The 20,703-nt window shown below is 45.9% G+C and overlaps 2 protein-coding genes across 6 annotated transcripts in view; one reads left to right on the forward strand and one right to left on the reverse strand.

The window, feature by feature from the left end:
* The window catches only part of ACTR8 (actin related protein 8), a 26,962-nt gene extending 15,449 nt beyond the window's left edge, over positions 1-11,513 (forward strand). The window contains exons 13-16 of one of the 2 annotated variants that reach the window (XM_061128347.1): positions 793-1,057; positions 1,614-1,777; positions 2,550-2,737; positions 11,108-11,513. In XM_061128347.1, coding sequence (XP_060984330.1) covers positions 793-1,057; positions 1,614-1,777; positions 2,550-2,693 — 573 coding nt within the window. In that variant the 3' untranslated portion in view covers positions 2,694-2,737; positions 11,108-11,513. Of the gene's footprint in view, positions 1-792; positions 1,058-1,613; positions 1,778-2,549; positions 2,897-11,107 lie in introns of those variants that run through there. The other variant, XM_061128346.1, reaches the window with a different exon arrangement.
* On the reverse strand, positions 2,966-20,648 carry IL17RB (interleukin 17 receptor B). Of its 4 annotated transcripts, none has more exons than XM_061128355.1 (11): positions 20,553-20,648; positions 18,783-18,807; positions 17,942-18,082; positions 16,081-16,208; positions 15,339-15,465; positions 13,458-13,505; positions 11,883-12,025; positions 11,439-11,501; positions 10,126-10,225; positions 8,915-9,013; positions 2,966-6,168 (listed from the first exon to the last, which is right to left on the reverse strand). In XM_061128355.1, the coding sequence occupies exons 1-11, from the start codon at positions 20,610-20,612 to the stop codon at positions 5,609-5,611; spliced, it is 1,494 nt and encodes a 497-aa protein (XP_060984338.1). In that variant the 5' UTR covers positions 20,613-20,648; the 3' UTR covers positions 2,966-5,608. The 4 variants fall into 4 exon arrangements, with proteins under 4 accessions (XP_060984338.1, XP_060984339.1, XP_060984337.1 ...); XM_061128356.1 differs by having other exon boundaries at positions 2,966-6,072; positions 11,439-11,504; XM_061128354.1 differs by having other exon boundaries at positions 11,439-11,504.
* Between the last annotated feature and the right edge of the window lie 55 nt (positions 20,649-20,703).

Here is a 20,703-nt window from a genome sequence, read left to right on the forward strand (position 1 = left end):
TGGCAGATTTCTTTGTTCAGCAAACATCTATTTTCAGAATACTACTCCACACATGTAAAAGTTAATTTAATGATGATGCTTCCCTTTCGGTGTGTATTATTTCTGCACTTTTCCTACTTTTGAGTATTTTTCCAGTAGTATTTTCAGTAAAATCTCACCTATTTTTTTTTCTCACCTGTTTTTAAATTATCACATGAAAGGTGGGTAGATACAGGCAAGGAACTGAAATCCTTTGTCCAGAGCTGATCCTAGTTGTAGGATGTCTGCTGCAGCGGCACAGATTAAAGCTTTTATCTGCCAGTGAAATAGCAGCTCATGATGGAGAGAGGAGGACTGTAAACCTGCTCTGGTCTTTGTTCCTGTCGCAAAGCTGAGCATGAGGTTGCTTAGATAAGGTCTGAAAATGAGGCCCATGACAGCCACTGGCCCAAGAATTCCACTGAAATAACTATACTCAAAAACTCATGGGGGAATAGTTCATCAACATCAACATGTCAGTCTTAAAATCCAACCAATATTAGGAAAGTCCTGTGGTCTGCCCTGCCAGCCTGGGGTTGCTTTGGTTTTGTTAACATGTCCTCATCTTCTGCATACCGCCCCACCCAGGTACCCAGGGCCGGGGACTGGGTGCTAGGTTGTATGCTGTGGGGTGTGTCCGGTCTGCGACACGGGGACAGGCCTTTGTTTTAGAGAGCGTCCAGCAGTGTGGTGGGGAGGGACATCCGGCTGGAGAACACTGACCACTGTCATAGTCGGACCATCCATTCGACTCTCCTTTTGATTGATTTAAAGTCTGCGAAGGCTACTGCTGACCGGAAGTCTGCATCCAAACCCATTGGATTCGAAGGGGACCTTCGTGGCCAGTCCTCTGACCTTCCAGAAAGACTGCATTCCCAGGAGGTGGATCTGGGACCCTCCCAAGGAGACTGTTTGATGGCTGGCAATGATTCTGAGGAGGCTCTCACTGCACTGATGTCCAGGAAGACTGCCATCTCGCTGTTTGAAGGGAAAGCCCTGGGACTGGATAAAGCCATCCTCCATAGCATAGACTGCTGTTGTAAGCACATCTGGGGAGCCGGGAGAGAGCAGTTCCAGGGTTCAGGCTAGGGTGTGGTTTTATCTTGCAGCATGTTCATTTCAAAAACTGTTGAGGACCTACTTTGTGCTGACATTGTCAGGTATTAGAATCTGATTCCTGGCCTTCTTAAAGATAGAACCAAGTACCAAAGGCCAAAACAAGTCAGATTACCGCATAAAGGCATTCTCAGTAGATGAAGAAGGCTGTGTGTAGGCCAGTGTGACTAGGAAGCAGGGTGAGGCTGTGGAATGGGTGGGTGCACACCACACTGGACTTTGTAGGCCCCCTTAGAGACTGAGGTCCTAATCCTGCTAGTAGCAGGGTTGGGGGGCGGGGCATGTGTGGGGACAGCAACTTGCTCACATTTTGTGCTTTGCAAGGTTCCTCTGGCTGCCTTGGAGCATTGTCGAAGATAGGTTGGGGAGAGTGCTTTGAGGGGCTCCTGCCATTACCAAGCAATGGATGATGGTGGCTTGGCCTAGGGTGGTGGTAGATATGGAGAAAAAGCGTGAAAGGGATTTCACTGTCTTTTCAGCATCTGATGAAACCAAAAAGAAGATGTACAGCTCCATCCTGGTGGTGGGAGGTGGTTTGATGTTTCATAAAGCCCAAGAATTTCTGCAGCACAGAATTCTCAATAAAATGCCACCTTCATTCAGGCGAATTATTGAAAATGTGGATGTGATCACAAGGCCCAAGGTATGTTGTACATGGTGCAGGTCAGACTCTTCCAGTGAAACAGCATTATTTGTAGTTGTATGTGGACAGAGAAAATCCTGGGAGGCATGAGTCTGTGTGTAGGGAGTTCTCGAGGACTTGGGGCAAGTAGAAAAATTACTTTCAGCAGGTCACACAGATGTGGAAGGAGCTATGGACTCAGGGACCGGATTACTGGCTTTCAGTCCCTGCTGTGTCCTCCAGATTAGCATGACCGACTTCTGACATTGTCAAAGGATGGAGTGGGCAAGGAGAAGACTGACTGTTCTCACACTGTCAACTAGAACAAGTCCATTTTCATCTCTTTCATATTGAGAATCTCCTGCTGGTTCCTAGACCGGTTGATCTTCAAGGATCTTTTTGGTTTGAACTATCATGGAAACCATAAACACAGCAATTTAGAAACAGATTGTGTCTGTATTTTATCATTCTCACTGACAATTCCAGGGAATATTTCTGTTTAATTTTCATTCAGAGGGAGAGGTTATGGTATATATTTATTGCACTCAAGTTTCAAAATAAGTTATTTCCTTAGAAATGGTCTGGCCTATAGCGACTGTTCGTGGAATAATAGTAAGTAGTGAATAATAGCATCTTCAGTAATAAAAACTGAAAATTTTTCTTGTGAATTGAAATAGAAAATGTCTGTGGTTAGTTAATAGGTCTTGCGTGAGTCTGCCCCTAAATTCCAGTAAATGATTAAGTGTATGTCTTGTCTGTTTTCATTGAAATATCTTTGCCATTTCTTCTCTAGGACATGGATCCCCGGCTGATTGCCTGGAAAGGAGGGGCAGTGTTGGCTTGTTTGGATACCACACAGGAACTGTGGATTTATCAGAGAGAGTGGCAGCGCTTTGGCGTCCGCATGCTGCGAGAGCGGGCTGCTTTTGTGTGGTGAAATGGACAGAAGAGTCACTATTGAAGACCAACACAAACCTTGTGGTATAAAAGACTTAGTATAATTTATTGACTTAGGTGCTTTTAAGTTTCATGAAAATACATGAATTTTAACTTTTTTTTTGTTGAACACATTACACTGGTGTAAAAAATATGCTGCTTTTGTAGTCAGGACATTTGAGAATAAATAAGAACTTAGTCTTCCGTGGTGGATTCTCCTGTTCTTCCTCGGGGTCTCAGACTCCTGATGATGTCCATTGCTGCAGTAGAGTGGTTCTCAGGTGGTGAAGCCCTTCCTTTAGGTTGACTTCTGAGGGTTAGGCAGTCTCACGTACCCATGGGGGTGGGTGTGACTGTGTACATGAATCGTGAGAAATGTTTGGTTACACATTTTCCCTCTTGTCTAGTATAGCATAAACATATGTCATGACTTGTGTATGCTGCTAAAATTCCTTAGGGGAAAAAAAAAGTTGTTTTTTGTTATTGTTGTTGTTTTGTTTCATTTTTAAAATTTTCTCTTGGATTACAAAAAATAGCAGGGCCCATTCAGGTCTAGATTTCCAGAAGCAAAGATTTAAGGTCGGGTTGGTTGGCTTTTGTTACCCACATGATCTGGGGTGGGCTTGGGAAAGGAAACCAGTCACTGTTTGACCAAAACAGAACAGAAACAGAAAAGGAAAACTCATTTTCTTCCTAAAGCCAAACAGAAATGGTTTATGTATAATTTAGACAAGGTACCTGTCAGAATTACTAACTTAATCATTAGCTCCCCAGTCTTCCTTTACCTGAAAAACAGTGAATGTTCTCAGAGTACTTCTCATTCAGTATGATCTCTAGAACCGGGGCTGAGGGTGGGACTGGCAGAAGGACAAAAGTAGGTGAAGGTAAGAAATTCAGGCAAGTGGAACATAGAAACAAGGATGGTTGGGAGCTTTCCCTGGTGGTCCACTGGTTAGGACTCAGCACATTCACTGCTGTTATCATAGGTTCAGTCCTTGGTCAGGGAAGTAAGACCCCATAAGCATTGGGGCCAAAAAAAAAGGATGGCTGGAAGTTTAGGACATGGAAAAATACTAGAGTATTTTAAATAAATAGGATTATCATGAGTGTCTGCTCAGTAGGTTGGAAACAAAGAAGAGCCTGCCAGTGTAACAAAATTTTAACTTGCTTCTCTCCTTTGGGATCCTTGCCTTCAGTCTGAAAACTACGCTATTGTTGGTTTGTTTTTTTTTTAGTTTTTAATTAAGTGTATACACTATGATTTTACGTTTCTGGGTTGTTTCAACCCAATTTAATACTAGCTACCTATTTCTAAAAGCATAATGAATTCTGTTTATAATAGCTTTTCACATAATAGCAATTTGCTGTTAAAACTGGTAGAGGTTGATTCAGAGGAAGTTGGTTCCTGGTCCATGTTTTGACATAGGCCATGTCCATCTTTTATTATCAGAACTTAAAAGCGCCCTGCAAACTAAACACAAGTCAGTTAGCTTTACCACATTAATTGTATTGCCTCAGGCATTACTAGTTATTTGCTTGTGAAGCTGGACACACTATGCTTCTTTATTTTGGTCTTTGTAAGACATGTATCAGAGGAGTGGCATGGCCCTTTAGGGATACTCTACAGAAACATTTTAACAGTTGTCCACCTGAAACTGATCCACATTCTAGAGCAGATGCAGTCTTACACTGTGTGAAAGAGACAGGCTTTCCTAGAAAAATACAAATGCTAATATAACCAACTTTTGGTGACTTCTACATTAAGAAAAAGATGCTTTCAGAAAAGTAAAAAAAAATTTGAAGACTTAAAATGCCACCCATCTCTATGTTCTGTAATGCCAAGGTAGATTCTGTTTCTTAAGTAAAACAGTATAATAACTCATTTATAAAAAATTAATTACTTCAAGAGGGCTAACTTCAACATAGGAATTATTTTTGTCTTGAACATGAAAAGTTATGTAATAATCAACAAACTCTGAATTCTGACAGTTACTTCTAATGGGTAACTTTGGGCACAGGTAGACATCAGCTCTGTAAATGATATATTTTGTTGATGTTAAAAATCCCCTGTCCAACAGTCAGGTAGGACATGAAGCTAGTTCAGCTGGTTCGGGGGTGGGGGGTGGGGGTCCTATTAAAATACCAGGTATAGAAGTGTTTCCACACAGAGTAGGGCATATGGTCAACAAGGATCAGCGCAGCCTCTTATTCCCTATGTTTGTTATAAAAATTTTTGTGTGTTATAGAGGGTTTTTCACCTAAGAAGTTATTGAACTAGTGAGGACTCTTAGTTTTGGCATTCGTTAATTAAACTTAGTTACAGAGTTAAACAGTTCTACCTACTCTGCAGGGCATGCCCTGTTTAGGACTGGATGTTCAGCTGGGAAATGCTCTACTACGATTATCACAGTGGTTATAGTTTTACATTATAAGTGTTCTGGTTTTTAGATATGAAATTGAGCTTTATAGTTATAAATTTAGTTTCCATTCTTTAATGCCACAGTCTTTAGTAATATTTATAACAGTTTTATTGGTATAACATTTAATTACTAGATTAAGGTGTTATGTATTCCATTGTAAATCCTCCCTATTCCTTTTGCTCAAGCAGATATACATATGGTTGACTCTTGAACAATACAAGTTTGAACTGGGCAGATACATTTATTTGCGCAGTTTTTTCAGTAAATAATGTACGGCACATCTGCAGATGGTTGAACCCCGGGTACAGATGATGGACTGTGAGGTTCTCCCTGGATTTTCAGCGGCAGAGGGGTCAGCACCCTTGGGTTGTTCAAGGTGCAGCTCTAATCCTCCCTGCAAGTAGCCTATATGGTAAGCTTCAGATTCTCACAGACACTTTTTCCCCTGTGATTGGAGGGGTCAGAAGGCTTTAAGGTCTCCTGTTTTGTGACTGGGCTACAGGGAGAGGCAGCTGTAGTGACAGGTGCGCGGCCTTCTCCCCACCGACACACGCCGCTTGGCGTGGAGGAGCTCCGCGCAGAGGTCTGCAGCGTCCTGCGTGAGGCGGTACGCGGGGCAGGCCCTGAGCGCGCTGTAGTCGTCTTTGATGTCGCCCTCTCTGAAGGAGACCACCACGTATTTGCGCAGATGAGCCTGGCTTCTCAGATCACTGCAGAAGAGGTTAAAGGCGAGGTGGAACAGGTCTTGGGAGTTCGCACAGGGGCCGCCCTCGTTCTTGTCACAGGTACCATCACACATGGTGTTATCATTGGAAAGAAGGAAAATGACCTTATCCGCTGCTTGCTTCTGAGTGGTAAGCCATTGCACGGGACCCATCTCAGCTATTTTCTTTTTCTGCCACTTTTCAAGGATAACTTCACTTCTGCAGCGGTTTTGAAGAAATTCAGTGACGTAACAAACTGTGTGATGGAAGCATATTTCAGAAGGGTAAACCACAAGAACCTTAATAGAGGGCAGTAGCGTGGGAGTTGAGAAGGAAGTCTTCTTGATCCGTTCTGTGGGGGAGAGAAGCATTTGTCATCTCTGCACAGCAAATCAGCAGGTTTTCAGGCCAATCTAAACCATGGCAGATAAATGACCCCTTGCTAGGGCACACTGGCTGAGCATCAGAGGTATTATTACTGCCAGAGAGGAAAATATCCCTGAAGATCCTTTCGTACACATCACCTGAAATACACCAGTACTTAAAGATGCTGCAAAAGATTTATTTTCTAAGTCTCTGTCACTGAGTTAGTCCTCTTGATCAAGCCCATCCCTTTTCAGATAAATTCACAGAAACTATTTAGGTTCAAGGTACTCTGTTTCAGGTGGGTGGTTGTAACTGTAGGATTTTTCAGTGCCATACATAAAAAGGACAGCTGACTTCTGCCCTTTCACATCATGTTTTGAGTTGGGTCAACTCAGTAGTAATTCCGTCTTCTACCTGTGGGTGGTAGGGTTTCTTTACAGTTGCATAAGGCTAAGTGGTACCTCATTTCAGCTGGAACTCAACTGGAATTCTGTCCTATACATGCTACAGAATGGAAGCTAGTATGAAACTACTGTAAAAGATAGATAAAGGTGAAACAATTCCCATTAATATAAGTATTTCTAAGGTCAGAGTTTGATATGGCTTGCCTACCTAAGAAAGAACACGGGATTAATCTTGTTCTATCTACAACATCACAAACAACTCAGAGGCTGCATTTCCATGTTGATGTGTAGAGGGGAGCGGAAAGCAGAGGTTATCAGTGTGTCTCCCCCTAGCAGTTTATCTATATAAATACTGATACTCTGATTTCTCATTCAAGTGTTCAGTGTTTTTGGGTTGGCAAGATCCTTGTTGTTCAGTCACTCAATCGTGTCCAATTCTTTGCCACCCCCATGGACTGCAGCATGCCAGGCTTCCCTGCCCATCACCAACTTCCAGAGTTTGCTCAAAGTCAGGTCCACTGAGTCAGTGTTGCCATCCAACCATCTCGTCCTCTGTCATCCCCTTCTGCCTTCAATCTTTCCCAGCACTAATGTCTTTTCTAATGAGTCAGTTCTTCCCATCAGGTGGCCAAAGTATTGGAGCTTCAGCATCAGTCCTTCCAATGAATATTCAGCATTGATTTTCTTTAGGATTGACTGGTTTGATCTCCTTGCAGTCCAAGGGACTCTCAAGAGTCTTCTCTAACACTACAGTTCAAAAGCATCAATTCTTTGGTGCTCACCCTTCTTTATGGTCCAACTTTCACATTCCTACATGACTATTGGAAAAACCATAGCTTTGACTATGCAGGCGTTTGTCAGCAAAGCAATGTCTCTGCTTTTTAATATGCTGTCTAGGTTTGTTACTGCTTTTCTTCCAAGGAGCAAGCATCTTAATTTCATGGCTGCAGTCACCACCTGCATTTATTTTGGAGCCCAAGAAAAGAAAGTCTGTCACTGTTTCCATTGTTTCCCCATCTCTTTGCCATGAAGTGATGGGACCAGATGCCATGATCTTCATTTTTAAATGTTGAGTTTTAAGCCAGCTTGTTCACTCTCCTCCTTCACTTTCGTCAAGAGGCTCTTTAGTTCTTCTTCACTTTCTGCCATAAGGTGTCATCTGCATATCTGAGGTTATTGATATTTCTTCCAGTGATCTTGATTCCAGCTTGTACTTCATACAGCCTGGCATTTCACATGATGTACTCTGCATATAAGGTAAACAATCAGGGTGACAATATACAGCCTTGATGTACTCCTTTCCCAATTTGGAGCCAGTCTGTTGTCCCATGTCCAGTTCTAACTGTTGCTTCTTGACCTGCATACAGGTTTCATAGGAGGCAGGTATGGTCATCTGGTATTCCCATCTCTGTAAGAACTTTCCAGTTTGTTGTGATCCACACAGTCAAAGGATTTAGCATAGTCAATGAAGCAGATGTTTTTTCTGGAATTCTCTTGCTTTTTCTATGATCCAACGGATGTCGGCAATTTGATCTCTGGTTCCTCTGCCTTTTCTAAATCCAGCTTGAACATCTGGAAGTTCTAGGTTCATAAACTGTTAAAGCCTCGCGGGGAGAACTTAAAGAGTAATTACTTTGCTAGCATGTGAAATGAATACAATTGTGCGGTAGTTTGAGCATTCTTTGGCATTGCCCTTCTTTCGGATTGGAATGAAAACTGATCTTTTCCAGTCCTGTGGCCACTGCTGAGTTTTCCAAATTTGCTGGCATATTGAGTGCAGCACTTTCACAGCATCATCTTTTAGGATTTGAAATAGCTAGAATTCCATCACCTTCACTAGCTTTGTTCGTTGTATGCTTCCTAAGGCCCACTTGACTTCACACTCCAGAATGTCTGGCTCTAGGTGAGTGATCACACCATCGTGGTTATCTGGGTCATGAAGATCTTTTTTGTATAGTTCTTTGTATACTTGCCACAGTGTTGTTCTTATGCCTTGGAAGAATTTATTTAAAAAAAATAGGAACTAGCATAGATTAGCTATCTCAATTAAGGGGCAATTTGTTATTAGCTATCTTTGGACCATTTCAGTCTTTGTAGATGCTTCAGTCATTTAAAAAAAAAGATGATTAAAAAAGGTGAGTGCAGATCCTGAGTCCTGACCCTTGCTTTACCCTTGCAGGTGTGATCAGTCTTAAGGAGAGCTCTAAGGTATTAAATAAATGTTGTCTGACTCTATTCTGATGCCAAAATGTGACTGCCTCTGGAGGAAGCTCCTTAAAAAAAAAAAAATCAGTGTCATTCTTTAAAGAGCTGAATTATAACCCTTACCGTGCCTCCAGATCAGATAGATGCCAGCCACCAGCACCCATGTGGCCACAAGCAGAGCGGACAGGAGGAGAGGCAGCCAGCCACCCAGCACACTTCTGTCTGGGGAGAACAGAACTTACTTATCTTCAGCAAAACACAACCAGATTTCTTTCTTATTTGAAGACTAAAATTTTTATTTGACGCTTTGTAGAAGTTTGGGTTCCTTCAAAGCCAAGGGTCAGTAGATCTCTGCAGATCAGTATTTTTTTTTTTTTTTTTTTGCAGAGTGTCCAGGTCTTTCACTAGATGCTCAAAAGGGAGAGGGGCCCAGGAGGTTAGGAATGGTCCTCCAAAATCACTTTGGCCTCTTACTCCACATTTTCACTGTGGTAACCACAGTTTACATTCAATTTTGTTGTTGTTGTTGTTCTTTGATGAATTAATGTTATTCTGGGTGCAATTACTTCATATAATACACAGTATGCATAGAGGGCATCTTTAAAGGCTGTTCTGTCAGACTGACAGATGTGAGGGCAATGCCACCCGGTCACAGGAATGCTGAGAGTCAGTTAAGCTCCAGCGTGTGAAAGTGCTCAGGAATCTGTTGGCACTGTGCCCACAGAGCAGACAGGGTTGTCAGGAGGCTGGGTTTCTAAAAACAGCACCTTCCAACTTTTTACCCCTTGCTGGGCTAGTTCCGGAAGCATTTAATTTGAAAGAACTAACATCATTAAATCCAGAGAGACATTCTCCGGAACAGGCTGCTCTCAGGCACCAACGAGGTGTGTCTCTTGGTGCCACTATTCCTAATTTGTTATCCAAATGTCTGTGTGGCCTCATCGAGTTACAGTAACAGCCGGCCCTGGGCCACTGAGACAGGTAAGAAAGTCAAAATGCAGTGAAATGCATGTTCCTTCATATACTCAGTCCTTCTACGCCACTGACGTTTTTCAGCAGACCCTTGGGGCATTTTGAACATCTATTTTGCACCATTGGTTTTTTTTTTCCCTTCTTCTGTATGTCCTGCTTGGTCAGGATCTTGATCTCATAAATGAAGCCTCATTCCTATTCATCTTGTAGCTGTTGGGCACAGAACCGCTGTCTGTCCCTGCACCCTGTTCAGCGCCCACAGGCAGGGACCCTCCCTCACTCCCACACCCCCAGCCTGTTGCATTCTGAATGGGGTAGGGCTGGGGTGCTTCCTGTCCTGAGGCTCTGTGCTGGCCAGTTACCATGATCCTGAGGAGAAGAGACTCCCGTTTGTGGGCAGCGACCCACAGTTCCTCTTTGTCGAATGCAGTCGTTGCCACAGGTACGGAAATACGGAGTCAGCTAAGGAGAAGTGAGGGGTTTGGCATTATTTCTACTTTTCACCAGAACTTCTCATTCCTTTTTTTCTAGCTTCAACCCCTCTTTGGCATTATAGTAAGATGTTCCCCACCCCACCTTGGTCATACTTCTGTCATAAAGCCCTAAAATCCAGACCAGTGACCCAAGACCAAATACCGTCTACAACTCCTGGTTTGTGAATCTACGCTTTATACTTGTTGCTAAGAGGTTTTGCATGCTCAGTTATGTCTGACTGCAACCCCATGAACTGTGTGTAGCCCACCAAGCTTCTCTATCCATGGGATTTCCCAGGAAGAATACTGGAGTGGGTTGCCACTTCCTTCTCCAGGGAATTTTCCTGACTCGGATCAAACCCGCATCTCTTTCATTGGCAGGCAAATTCTTTACCACTGAGCCACATGGGAGTCCCAGTAAGAGGTTAGTTTCCTTATCTAAAAGGGTTAGGTCACATCCTAATACATAAACAAATATGTCCTCAAAAAATAGGGCAGTGGGACGCCTCTTGACCTAAGTCAGCACTTTTAAGTTCCTTGGGACTAGGAGAGTCTGTTTCCTTGGAAAAGGGGTGCAGTTCTAACATGCTGATGGGTATCTGCTCCCCTGGGCATGTCTGAATGCTGCCTTTATGTCCCAGGAATAAAGAACAAAAGAGTCTTATATATTGGGTGTGGATCTGTTCCACTGGGACCCTCGGTAACATGAAGTCAGAGCAGAAAGAGCCCTGAGAACATCTGCTGGCCTGACTTCTGTTCTCCAGCAGACTAATCACGGGCCCCGAGAGGACAGAGCTGCCCTTCAAAGTTCATAAACTGATCAGGAACCCAAACTTTCTCAATTCAAATCCTTTTTTACTTCACTTTGCAGTGGAAATGGAGTCTTGGGATAAGAAGATGGTATTCCTGTCTCAGAATTCCTTTGTGGCTCTGTGACAACAAATGGGAATAAAAGCATGTTGGAAAGTCAACAGCCACTCACAGAAGCCAAAGGGACCGTGACAATAAGTTCACCTTCCTGACCTCACAGATTCCCCATCAACATCAACGTAATGCCAAGAGAGGCTGCTGGCAGAAGCGAACCGAGGAGAGAACGCATCTGCTTCAACCAGAACGGACCGCTCAAAAGCAGCGAGTGGCGGTACAGTGGGTCTTCAGTGACCCCCATTCTGTCCCCACCGGAGCATCTTGTTGAGCTTTACCTGGACCACAGCACCTTCACTTTCCCCAGTCACGTGAACCACCATGGAAGTTCGAGTCAGTTCCTTCTGGTGCAGGTGAGTGAGACAAAAATCAAGAGTTAGGAGCCATAGGAGGGAGTAGATTAAAGACTGCCAGTGAAGCCGCTGCTCTTCCCAAACTGACTGGAACTCGTTAATTTGCGTGAGTCAGATTTACTCTGTACTTCTGAGACCTCTACCTTTGGTGGGTTTTAGATTCACAGGGATGTTTCCAGAGATGCCCCCAGGGGACTTGTTTTTTTTTTTTTTTTTTTTAATTAATCAAAATAGCCCAGCACATTTGTATAGCAGACAGTCCTGCCTGTTGCTCTCTCAAAAGAGTCCAGGGAAGTTCTCCAACAAGGGAAGGAGAGCTGGAGGTGGAGGACAGGACTGGTGTTGAGAACATGAAGGGGAAGAAAGTACCTCTGACACATAGGAAGTCCCAATCACGGTGGTATTTTGGATGAGCGCCATATATCTGTCTCCAAGGGGACTGGTGGTAAAATTCACTTCCACTGTGTTCTCGCTCTTCTTGCAAGCGGTGATGTTTGGCTTCCACAGACTTCCTGTGAGTCAGGAGAATCACAAGGATGGAGCTGCGAACTGGGCCCTCAGTTAAGTCTGCAAAAGGGCTTGACCAAAACAGATGTCTGTTCTGAGGCACACCTCCATGAGATACACACTACTACACAGCGTGTCTTTTATTTATCATCTCAGAGTAACCTGCTGCCCAGGAAAGTTTAGTGACGCCACGTCACTGCTTTGCTGAAAACAACTTCCTTGGGCTGACAGTGATGGGAAGCACAGGCAGGGTTCTACTGCTCTCTTCTACTCGGCATCCATTTGGAGTGAAGGGCTGGGGGTCAGGATTTCCCTCTTTCCAGGATGGGGAGCAAAAGCCACAGCTTAGGAGACGTGTCTGAGTTTATAGAGTGAGTAAATTCAGCTAGAACTAAAACACTCTGGATTCCAGAACTCCATCCATCAGCCTGCTATGCCCCAGCATAACTGAATGTCAGGAAATAAGGAAGTGCCTCATGGCTTAAAAGAATACCCTGGCAGGTCTACTCTGTGAGAAAAGCCAGTTGTTTCAATCATGTGCCTTGCAAATCAGCGCTTGGTTAATTTCCAGGAACATGATATAGAAGAGCATGCATTATTTTCCCCACCCAGGAAGCCATTTCAAGCCCTCGCTCCCAACTGTCTTTAGGAGTTGGGTACTAGAACTGATTTAAGGCCCTCGGGCCCCCTACACCCCACAGGGTCCTCCACCCCAGATGTCTCCCGGGAGGAGGCCATGGAGCAGGCCCAAAGCTCCAAGTCTTCCTTTCAGCTAGGAGACACATGTGCTCGGTCTGCTGGGGTTCACAAGGATGCCTGTGGGGTGGGGGTGCCTAAAAGACAGGGACTGGTCTGTCCCCCAAACCGTTAGCCTCATTAGCACCCTAAGACTGTCACGACTCAGAAATGCACAGAAATTCTTGTAAACCCCTTGGAAATTGGATGGTTGGGACTGATTAACCTGAAAGGGCTTATTTCAAAAATCAGGGCAGGGGCAGATTCTAACAGTCTGCTTGTGAGAGGTGACCCCTGTGAGTTCGCAGGTTGGGAGCGTGCTTCTAGGTCATTACTTTAGCTAATGCTGCCACCTTGAATGTTTGCAAATCCAGGCAGGCCCCTGTGGCCACAGGTCAGTGGTGCTGGTGTCTGAGTGGGTGGAGGACTTACAACAGAGTCCCATCCAGGCAGAGAGGGCCTTTGTTTGGGGCTAAAATGTTACTTTAATCAAGGGAATGGGGTGTTTTTTCTGTGACTTGCTCACCGCATAAACCTGCCAAGAGTTTGTCAGGCTGGGGATCAGCCTTCACCGAGCAGTTTGGATACATAACAGCCCTACTCTAGGCCTCAGTTTCTTCATCGTAAAAAGTCTGAGGGAGCTGTGCTGGCTCGAGGTATGGATTTCTTCTCATAACAAAAGCAAATGCTGAATTTACTTACCTGCCTCGATGCACTTTTTTTTATATTTCATTATGGGGTCCAGGCACCCTGGAAATTTGAAAGTTTTCACATTTTAGAAAAAAGTAACTCTGCTGCACCCCAGTGCCAACAAGTGTGCACACAACACATGCTTACCACACCTGTAATGAATTGCCAGAACGTTTCAGCTATGAGGTCAGATAGCAGATGTAAATAAGATGCTAACATACTGTTAAACAGAAGATTATCTACCTATGAGGTGATAACCAGAATCTAATTTGAATACAGCCTTTATCAGAACGGTATCTGTGATCCCCAAGAGAAGACCTCGAAACCAGCCATTCTTGAAAAATGAGGTTCAGTAATACGTGTAGATACTGCCCCTTCCAAGAGGTGAAGCTTAATCCTGCTCTATACCCCTCCGCCCCAGGGTGGGGTGGACTTGGTGATTTGTTTCCAAAAACTGGAGCTGGGGAAGGGAAAGATACTAGAGTGCATGGAGAAACCTGGCAAGACACCACTTAACAGTGACAAAGGTGAGCATCACCTGTGACGCCCTGTGCATGTCACCCACCCAAGAGGTGCCACAAGAAGAGCACTTCACCTGTGCAGAATTCCCCCTAAACCCCTGTGTCCCCGTCTGATCATGAGACAAACACCTGACAAACCCAGATTGGGGGAACATCCCGCAGGAGGCCTGGCCATCACTCCTCAAGACTCATGGTCGTGAAACGCAGGGAAACACCAAGAGACAGTCACAGACCAGATGAGATGAAGAAGACACGGGACTAAATGCCACTGGGACAGAAAGACGACATTAGTGGAAAAGCAGATGAAATCCAAATAAAGTCTGGACTTTAGTTCATAGAAATACCAGTGTTGGACTCTTAGTTTTGACAAATAGATGGTGGTAACGTAGGATGTTAACGGTAAGAGAAACTGGGTGAGCGCTATATGGGAACTCTTTGTACTAGCTTTGCGACTTTTCTATAAAAGTATTCCAAAATATTTTTAAAATGAGATTTGGTCTCACCAAGAAACCTGGGAACTACTGTGTAGTAAATGATGTGATGCTGCGAATACACTAGACCAGAACCAAGGAATGCAAACAGATTGGAAATTGCCCCCACTTGGCTTCAGTGCCAAAGCTGGCACAGGCACAGGCATGGGGACAGGACAGGTGACCCAGCTCGAGCCGGAGTGATGTGGGAGCTGCTGGGGCCAGGCGCCGTGCTGGGCCCTCCTCACCGGAGATCCCGTCTCATCCTCGCACTGACCCCGGGTGTGATCGTGCAGGTGTGACACCAGAGGACTGAGCGCATGTCATAGAGCAAGGGAAAGAACCAGCGCACACCTCAGTGCCACCTGCCTCTTCTCCCAGCTCGGGGGGCAGACACACTGGAGTCTGTACATCCTCAGAGACCAGCCACACATGGTCAAACTACACATCGTGCCCAGAAGCTGAGACTGGAACAAGTGTTCTGCGTCGGCCGCAAAGAATGGCCAATGTGCATCAGTCAAGAAGGACCACAGTTTGGCCAGTAGCTTCACTTTGCTGCGTGTGTAACCAGGGCAACTTACTTAAGCTCCCAGCTTCTTTTATCTGTAAATCAGGGCTGTCCCAACCTTGGGGTTTTTGGCAACCCAAGTGAGATGATGTGTGTCAAGTGCTCAGTCAGCGCTCAATGCATAGGAATGGGCTTTCCCCTCCACTTCACCTGACTCAGTCCTTTCCTTGTGAGTGAGATGCAGTTACTGTTGTGTCCCTGCTACACATGAGCAAACCGAGACTCAGTAAGGCCAAACATCTCATCCAGGGGACCTGGCCTCTCTCTACCAAACCACATACCAGATCAGGTGTCCCGGCAAGACAGAGAATAAGACAGGAGTGAGGATGTGTACCTGGGGAGGTGAAGTTCACAGCCATGGAGGGGCCGTCCTCATTCATATTTGCATTGGGGATGTTATGGGCCCCAATGAAATAGACTGTGTTCAGCTCGACAGGAAAACCAATGTAGGAAAACATCCACTGCAAAGCAAAGTGGGAACCCTTGAATTGCCACGTCTTTTTCATTTATAATTTCATTCCTTAACCCACTGCTAAAACTTATGTTTCTAGCCAATGTCTACTAAGGAAATTGACCCCACACAGTTTGCCAGTGTAACCCACAGAATTAGAGAAGTGTAAAGTTCTAGAGCCAGGATATTACTTAGGTTTAGTTTCCCTCACTTGGGCTCCCCCGCTCGCTCAAACAGTAAAGAATTTGCCACAATGCGGGAGACCTGGGTTCAATCCCTTGGTCAGGAAGATCCCCTAGAAAAGGGAATGGCAACCCACTCCAGTATTCTTGCCTGGAGAATACCATGAACAGAGGAGCCTGGCGGGCTACAGTCCATGGAATCACAGAGTTGGACACGACTGAGCGACTAACACTTCCCTCACTTTGCTGATGGAGAAACTGAGGCCCAGGGATGCTGACTTGCCCAAGGCACACAGCAGAGAAATGGCCCAAAGTGGGATTTGAGCCCAGACATTCAGGTTCCAGGTTGTAGCTGTCAGCAGCCTGTATATGAACACAAACCCACACCCCCAACAAAGGACGCAGATTAGTGACAGCCCTCCCAGGTGTCTCCAAGTGCTTACTTTGCCACCAGAGGGTCTGGTCTGAGTCTGGAAGGCCTGGGTGTAATTGCACCTGATGCAGCTGTAGGACTCGAAGTGGCTTTTGCCCATCACGCAGATCTTGGTGGCCTTCAACAAGCGGATGCTGGCTGCCAAGGTGGGTAAGAGGGCAGTTGTGTATTTAGCGCTTCCTCTATAGCTGATCTGATGCTAGACAGCCTACCTGCCTTCACATTCACCATGACCCTCAGAGGTAGGCACTATGATTGTTCCCAGTTTACAGAAGGGGTGAGCGAGGCTTGGTGAATTTCAGGGAGCTGTGCCGTGGCTTACAAAGTTCATCAGCGACAGAATACGGATTCAGATTCCAAAGCCTTTCCTCCTCATAGGTGAACCTAAACTTCACAGGTACCTGCAAAGAGGAGTCTATCTTTACACTATCCTGGACCTCTTTTAAGAGGAACAGGCGTGCTGTGTAGAGCAGAGGCCTCTCTGAGTGTCCTCAGTAGCCAAACCTGTTCTGTCTGTACCTTTATCCATGCCGATCCTTCTCCCTGCAATGTCTTTTCCTCTTGTTCTTTGCCTGGCCAATTCTTTCTCCTTCAAGGCCCAACTTATGCACCACCATCTATAATGAGAGCTAACAAATATAGGAGCTCACTCTGTGCCAGGGATGAAGCCAAATGCCATCTAATTTAATGTGGTCTCACCAGGGCCCACTCCTCCTCCTCTCCCTTCAACCCCACTGAAGATAAAGTACAGGTCCCTCCAGGATTCCCCTGACAGTCTGGCTGCCTCCCCTTGGGCCCTGAGAACCTGACTGAGCAGGAACTGGAGCTCACTCAGCTCTCTGTGCTTGGCACTCCCAGATTATGACCATTTGGAATTTAGCTGAATTTAGTGAGCGGACCCTACAGACATGGGCTTTAGGCCCCCAGTACTGGTTCATCCAAAGTGGCTCAGAGAAATGCTAGGACTTCCATGATGTCCTTTGGGAGATGGAAAAGTTATCTACCCAAGAGAATGTTTTCCTACTGCGAGATCATCTCTGGCCTTATCCCATTTTCTTCCATGAAGAAGAGCGTAACATATAGAAAAGCATACCAACACCAGCACACCACTTGATGAGTTTTCACACTTGTGCAGCCAGTACCCAGGTCAAGGAACACCCCAGGAGTGCCCCTCAGGCCTCCTTTCAGTCACTCCCCACCCAAGAATGGGCTTCTCTGGTGGTTCAGATGGTAAAGAATCCACCTGCAATGCAGGAGACCTGGGTTCAATCCCTGGGTTTGGAAGATCCCCTGGAGAAGGGAATGGCTACTCATTCCAGTATTCTTGCCTGAGAATCCCATGGACGGAGGAGCCTGGCAGGCTACAGTGAGTGCATAGGGTCACAAATAATCAGACATTAACTGAGCAACTTCTACCCAAGAATAGCCACTGTCCCGACTTCTAACTACATAGAGTAGTTTCGCCTGTTTTGCACTTTTTGTTAATGGAATCATCTTGTGGGTAGGACTGCAGGCCTGCATGCAGAGGTGAAAGTATGAACTCCCGAATCTGGTTTCTTTTGTTTGTGAGATTCATCCACACATAGTTATAAATCATTCATGCTAATTGACATACTGGATTCCGTTTTGTGAATCTAAGTCTACTGTCAGGCATTTAAGGCATTTTATTTTTGGCTGTTTTGAATACCACTACTATGAGCATTCTAGTCTGTGGCTTTGGTATATGTACGGCATGTATCTGGTATATCTGTGGCATGCGTGTATGTGTTCTGTTGGGTATGTGCTGGGAAGGGAGGTCATGGGTTGTAGAGTCTGCCTATTTCTGCTTTAGTAGACACGGCAGGCCTCACCATTGACTGATGCAAACTTACCATCTGCCCGGAGTATCCAGCTTATGTTCATCAAAATTGAAGAGTCCTCCAGGTCAACACTGCTTTTAATAGGCTCCACTCGGAGGTCCCTCAGGTCCCCTGGGGTCAGGGTGTGTCGGACCATCCACTCTGGAGACGGTCCTGGGAGAAGGCAAAACTGCCCCATGACACCCCTTCCCCAGCTCAGTCCAATGCCTCCTGCTCTACCTGACCCACTGTGACCACCCCTCACTCACAATTCACCTCTTCTTTCAGCTACGGCAGGCCAGGCATTTCTCAGTGCTGGCTGATGTGCAGCTTAGGTGATGCTGAACCTCCTGGGCCCAACCTACAGGGCACATGTGCCCACTCTGGGTCCCTTCATACGTATGTATATATCTAATTTATTTGACATGTTTATTAGGATTACTTCTGCCTACCCCCACACCGCAGCCTGGACTCCAGCCAACTTACCCCCATGACGCCCCCTTCCAACCCCTTAGTCTCTGCCAGTACCATCTCTCCTCCAGCTCATTCTGTCCATCCACATTTCTTGGGCAGAAACACACCCATTCTTTAAATGCTACCATCTCCAACACTCCTTCTTCTCTAAAACATTTGCTTCCTGTTCCCAAGTGTAAATGACGTCCCTCCCATGGCACTTGATCTCCTGTGCCTCTTTCCAGCCAGGAGGCCAGGCCACCCGAAACCCTGGGAGCTCTGCCTTGGGCAGATGGAGGCTTCACCCGCATCAGCTAACAAAGCAGAGTTTCACCCTGCGCCTGGTCTTTGATGACCTACTGCTGGCATTTAGGTCCCCTGAAAGTCCAACTGTACTTCTGACTGTTTCTAGTGCACCTACCGGGTTCAGAGCCACACTGAATTGTCTGCAAGAGAGAAAGAAATCGAGTGCCATGTTGAATACCAGCAAACCAGAAGCCTTCATTTGCCAAATTAGACAAAACACCATCTTTTCCCTTAAATGCATATACAAGTGATGCATGTTCAACGAAAAGCTGAGCTGGTCCCACTTCACAGTTTGGGAGACATTAAGCAGCCCTATGGTAGGCTCTGATGGGCCATAGATTAACCACCATTTACTTGAACCTCAAGCCTGGCCATCATCTCCCTTAAAGATCAAAGGTGGGTTTACACCCCTCTCTGCAGCTCAACCTTCCCTGCCACAAGCAGGGGATAACTCTGAACCATCACGGAGGCCCCTTCACACTAACTGTAGCCTTCTAGGACAGTCTAGAATATTTATTGAGTTTCCCCAGGTTAAAGACTGGCTGTGCCAAGAAGAGCAGAAGAATGCAGTCCATGGTACCTTTCCGAGGTTCTTTAAAAAATTCCCCTTCTGATATAAAAGGACTCACTCGAACTATTTACCAAATCATAAGGCAACTATGATTTCATCATGTTATCTGTTAAAAAGAACTTATAAAAATAATATCATTTGTATCTAAGAAAGGCCAATATTAAATCCTTTGATTAACTGCTCATGTCTTTTTATAAGAAAAGGTAATTAGTCCTTTGGTTTTGGAATAAAATTCAGGACCTAAAAGGAAGCAGCAAGTTCCCAGGACACGCATGACACAGTGTGGGTAAGCCCGCCAGCTCTGGAATTTGAGCCCTCGCAGCCTCAATCTTTCTCAACACCGTGAAGGCAGAAGGCAAGACTTTTGATGATTTGAGTGATATGAGTTGGGTGGAACTGTCAGTCACTCATCTTTGTCTTTTTAAAGCTGAACTCCAAGGGATGTCACCAGACAGTTTTTTAAACAAATAAGCCACCATGGTGATATTGGGAGCTAAGTTCTTGTCAAGGGGCTGCTGAGACAAATTTTAGAAAGAAGCAAAGCCACAGCTCTAAGCTTTGTACAGAGTTCAAGCTACAGGCCAGTAAGCAGGTACTGCAAAAGCAATGAATTCTTCCTCTAGGGGAAAGGTAGGGGAGCGGTGGAGTGAGGGGGTGGGCTATGAACTGAGACAGAGGACAACTAGAGGAGCTGAAGACGTCGAGGCAGAGTATGTCTTTCCATCAGCAAATGACACCAGGCTTTTATGCTGCGTGCTAAGCTTAAGGGCAACAATATAACTTCAAACGCTATGTGCAAATGAGGTTTTGTGAAGACCCAGAAGATTCCCTCAATCCTTTAAGGCAGGGGAAGAAGGGAAAGCTGCAGAGTTCAGGGTCTTAGGTCTGGGGACAGGGGCCCCAGTACAGCGCAAAGAACACGCCAAAAAAGGCGACTGGAACGTAGAAGCAGCTCTTGCGACCCCAGGCAATAACAACAGTGAACGCCTACTATGTGCTAGGCTCTTTGCTGCGACCTTACGGGCCCGGGCGCTGCCCTTCACTAAATCCTGGTGAGTGAGGTATATGACCCTTCAGTTAGACAGATGAGGACACGAGGCTCATTGAGCATAAATGGCTGGATAAAAAACGCATGGTGGCATCCGAACCCGTCTGATTCCCTCGCCCCAGACTTAAGCAGTCCGACGCCGATCCCCGCTTCAGACCGCCCTCTGCGAACGCCTCGGAGGAGCATGAGCTGATGGGTTGGGACGCGTTTGGGTCCGGGTTTGAGGGACCGGAACGCGGGAAAGGGGAGCGGACGGGGGCGCTTACCGGCTCCGGAGGCACGGCCCCGCAGCACAGTGCGGCCAGGCTCAGCAATACTAGCGACATCGCGGGGCCACCGCCCGCCACCTCGCGGGGTCCGGATCGGCCTCGGGCCGCGCGCTCTTATCCAGGCGCCCGGGGCCACACCTCCGGGCTC

Source organism: Dama dama, chromosome 24 (assembly GCF_033118175.1).
Source record: "Dama dama isolate Ldn47 chromosome 24, ASM3311817v1, whole genome shotgun sequence".
In the NCBI taxonomy this organism is placed as follows: domain Eukaryota; kingdom Metazoa; phylum Chordata; class Mammalia; order Artiodactyla; family Cervidae; genus Dama; species Dama dama.

What these genes read in the sequence shown, in the direction of transcription:
- IL17RB (XM_061128354.1), bottom strand. Translation starts at nt 20,612, where the DNA reads ATGTCGCTAGTATTGCTGAGCCTGGCCGCACTGTGCTGCGGGGCCGTG. An exon ending in CTGGATACTCCGGGCAGATG is followed by an intron (nt 16,209 to 17,941) that starts GTAAGTTTGCAT and finishes CCACCTTGGCAG; the next exon opens with CCAGCATCCGCTTGTTGAAG. An exon ending in TGTGAACTTCACCTCCCCAG is followed by an intron (nt 13,506 to 15,338) that starts GTACACATCCTC and finishes TCAAATTTCCAG; the next exon opens with GGTGCCTGGACCCCATAATG.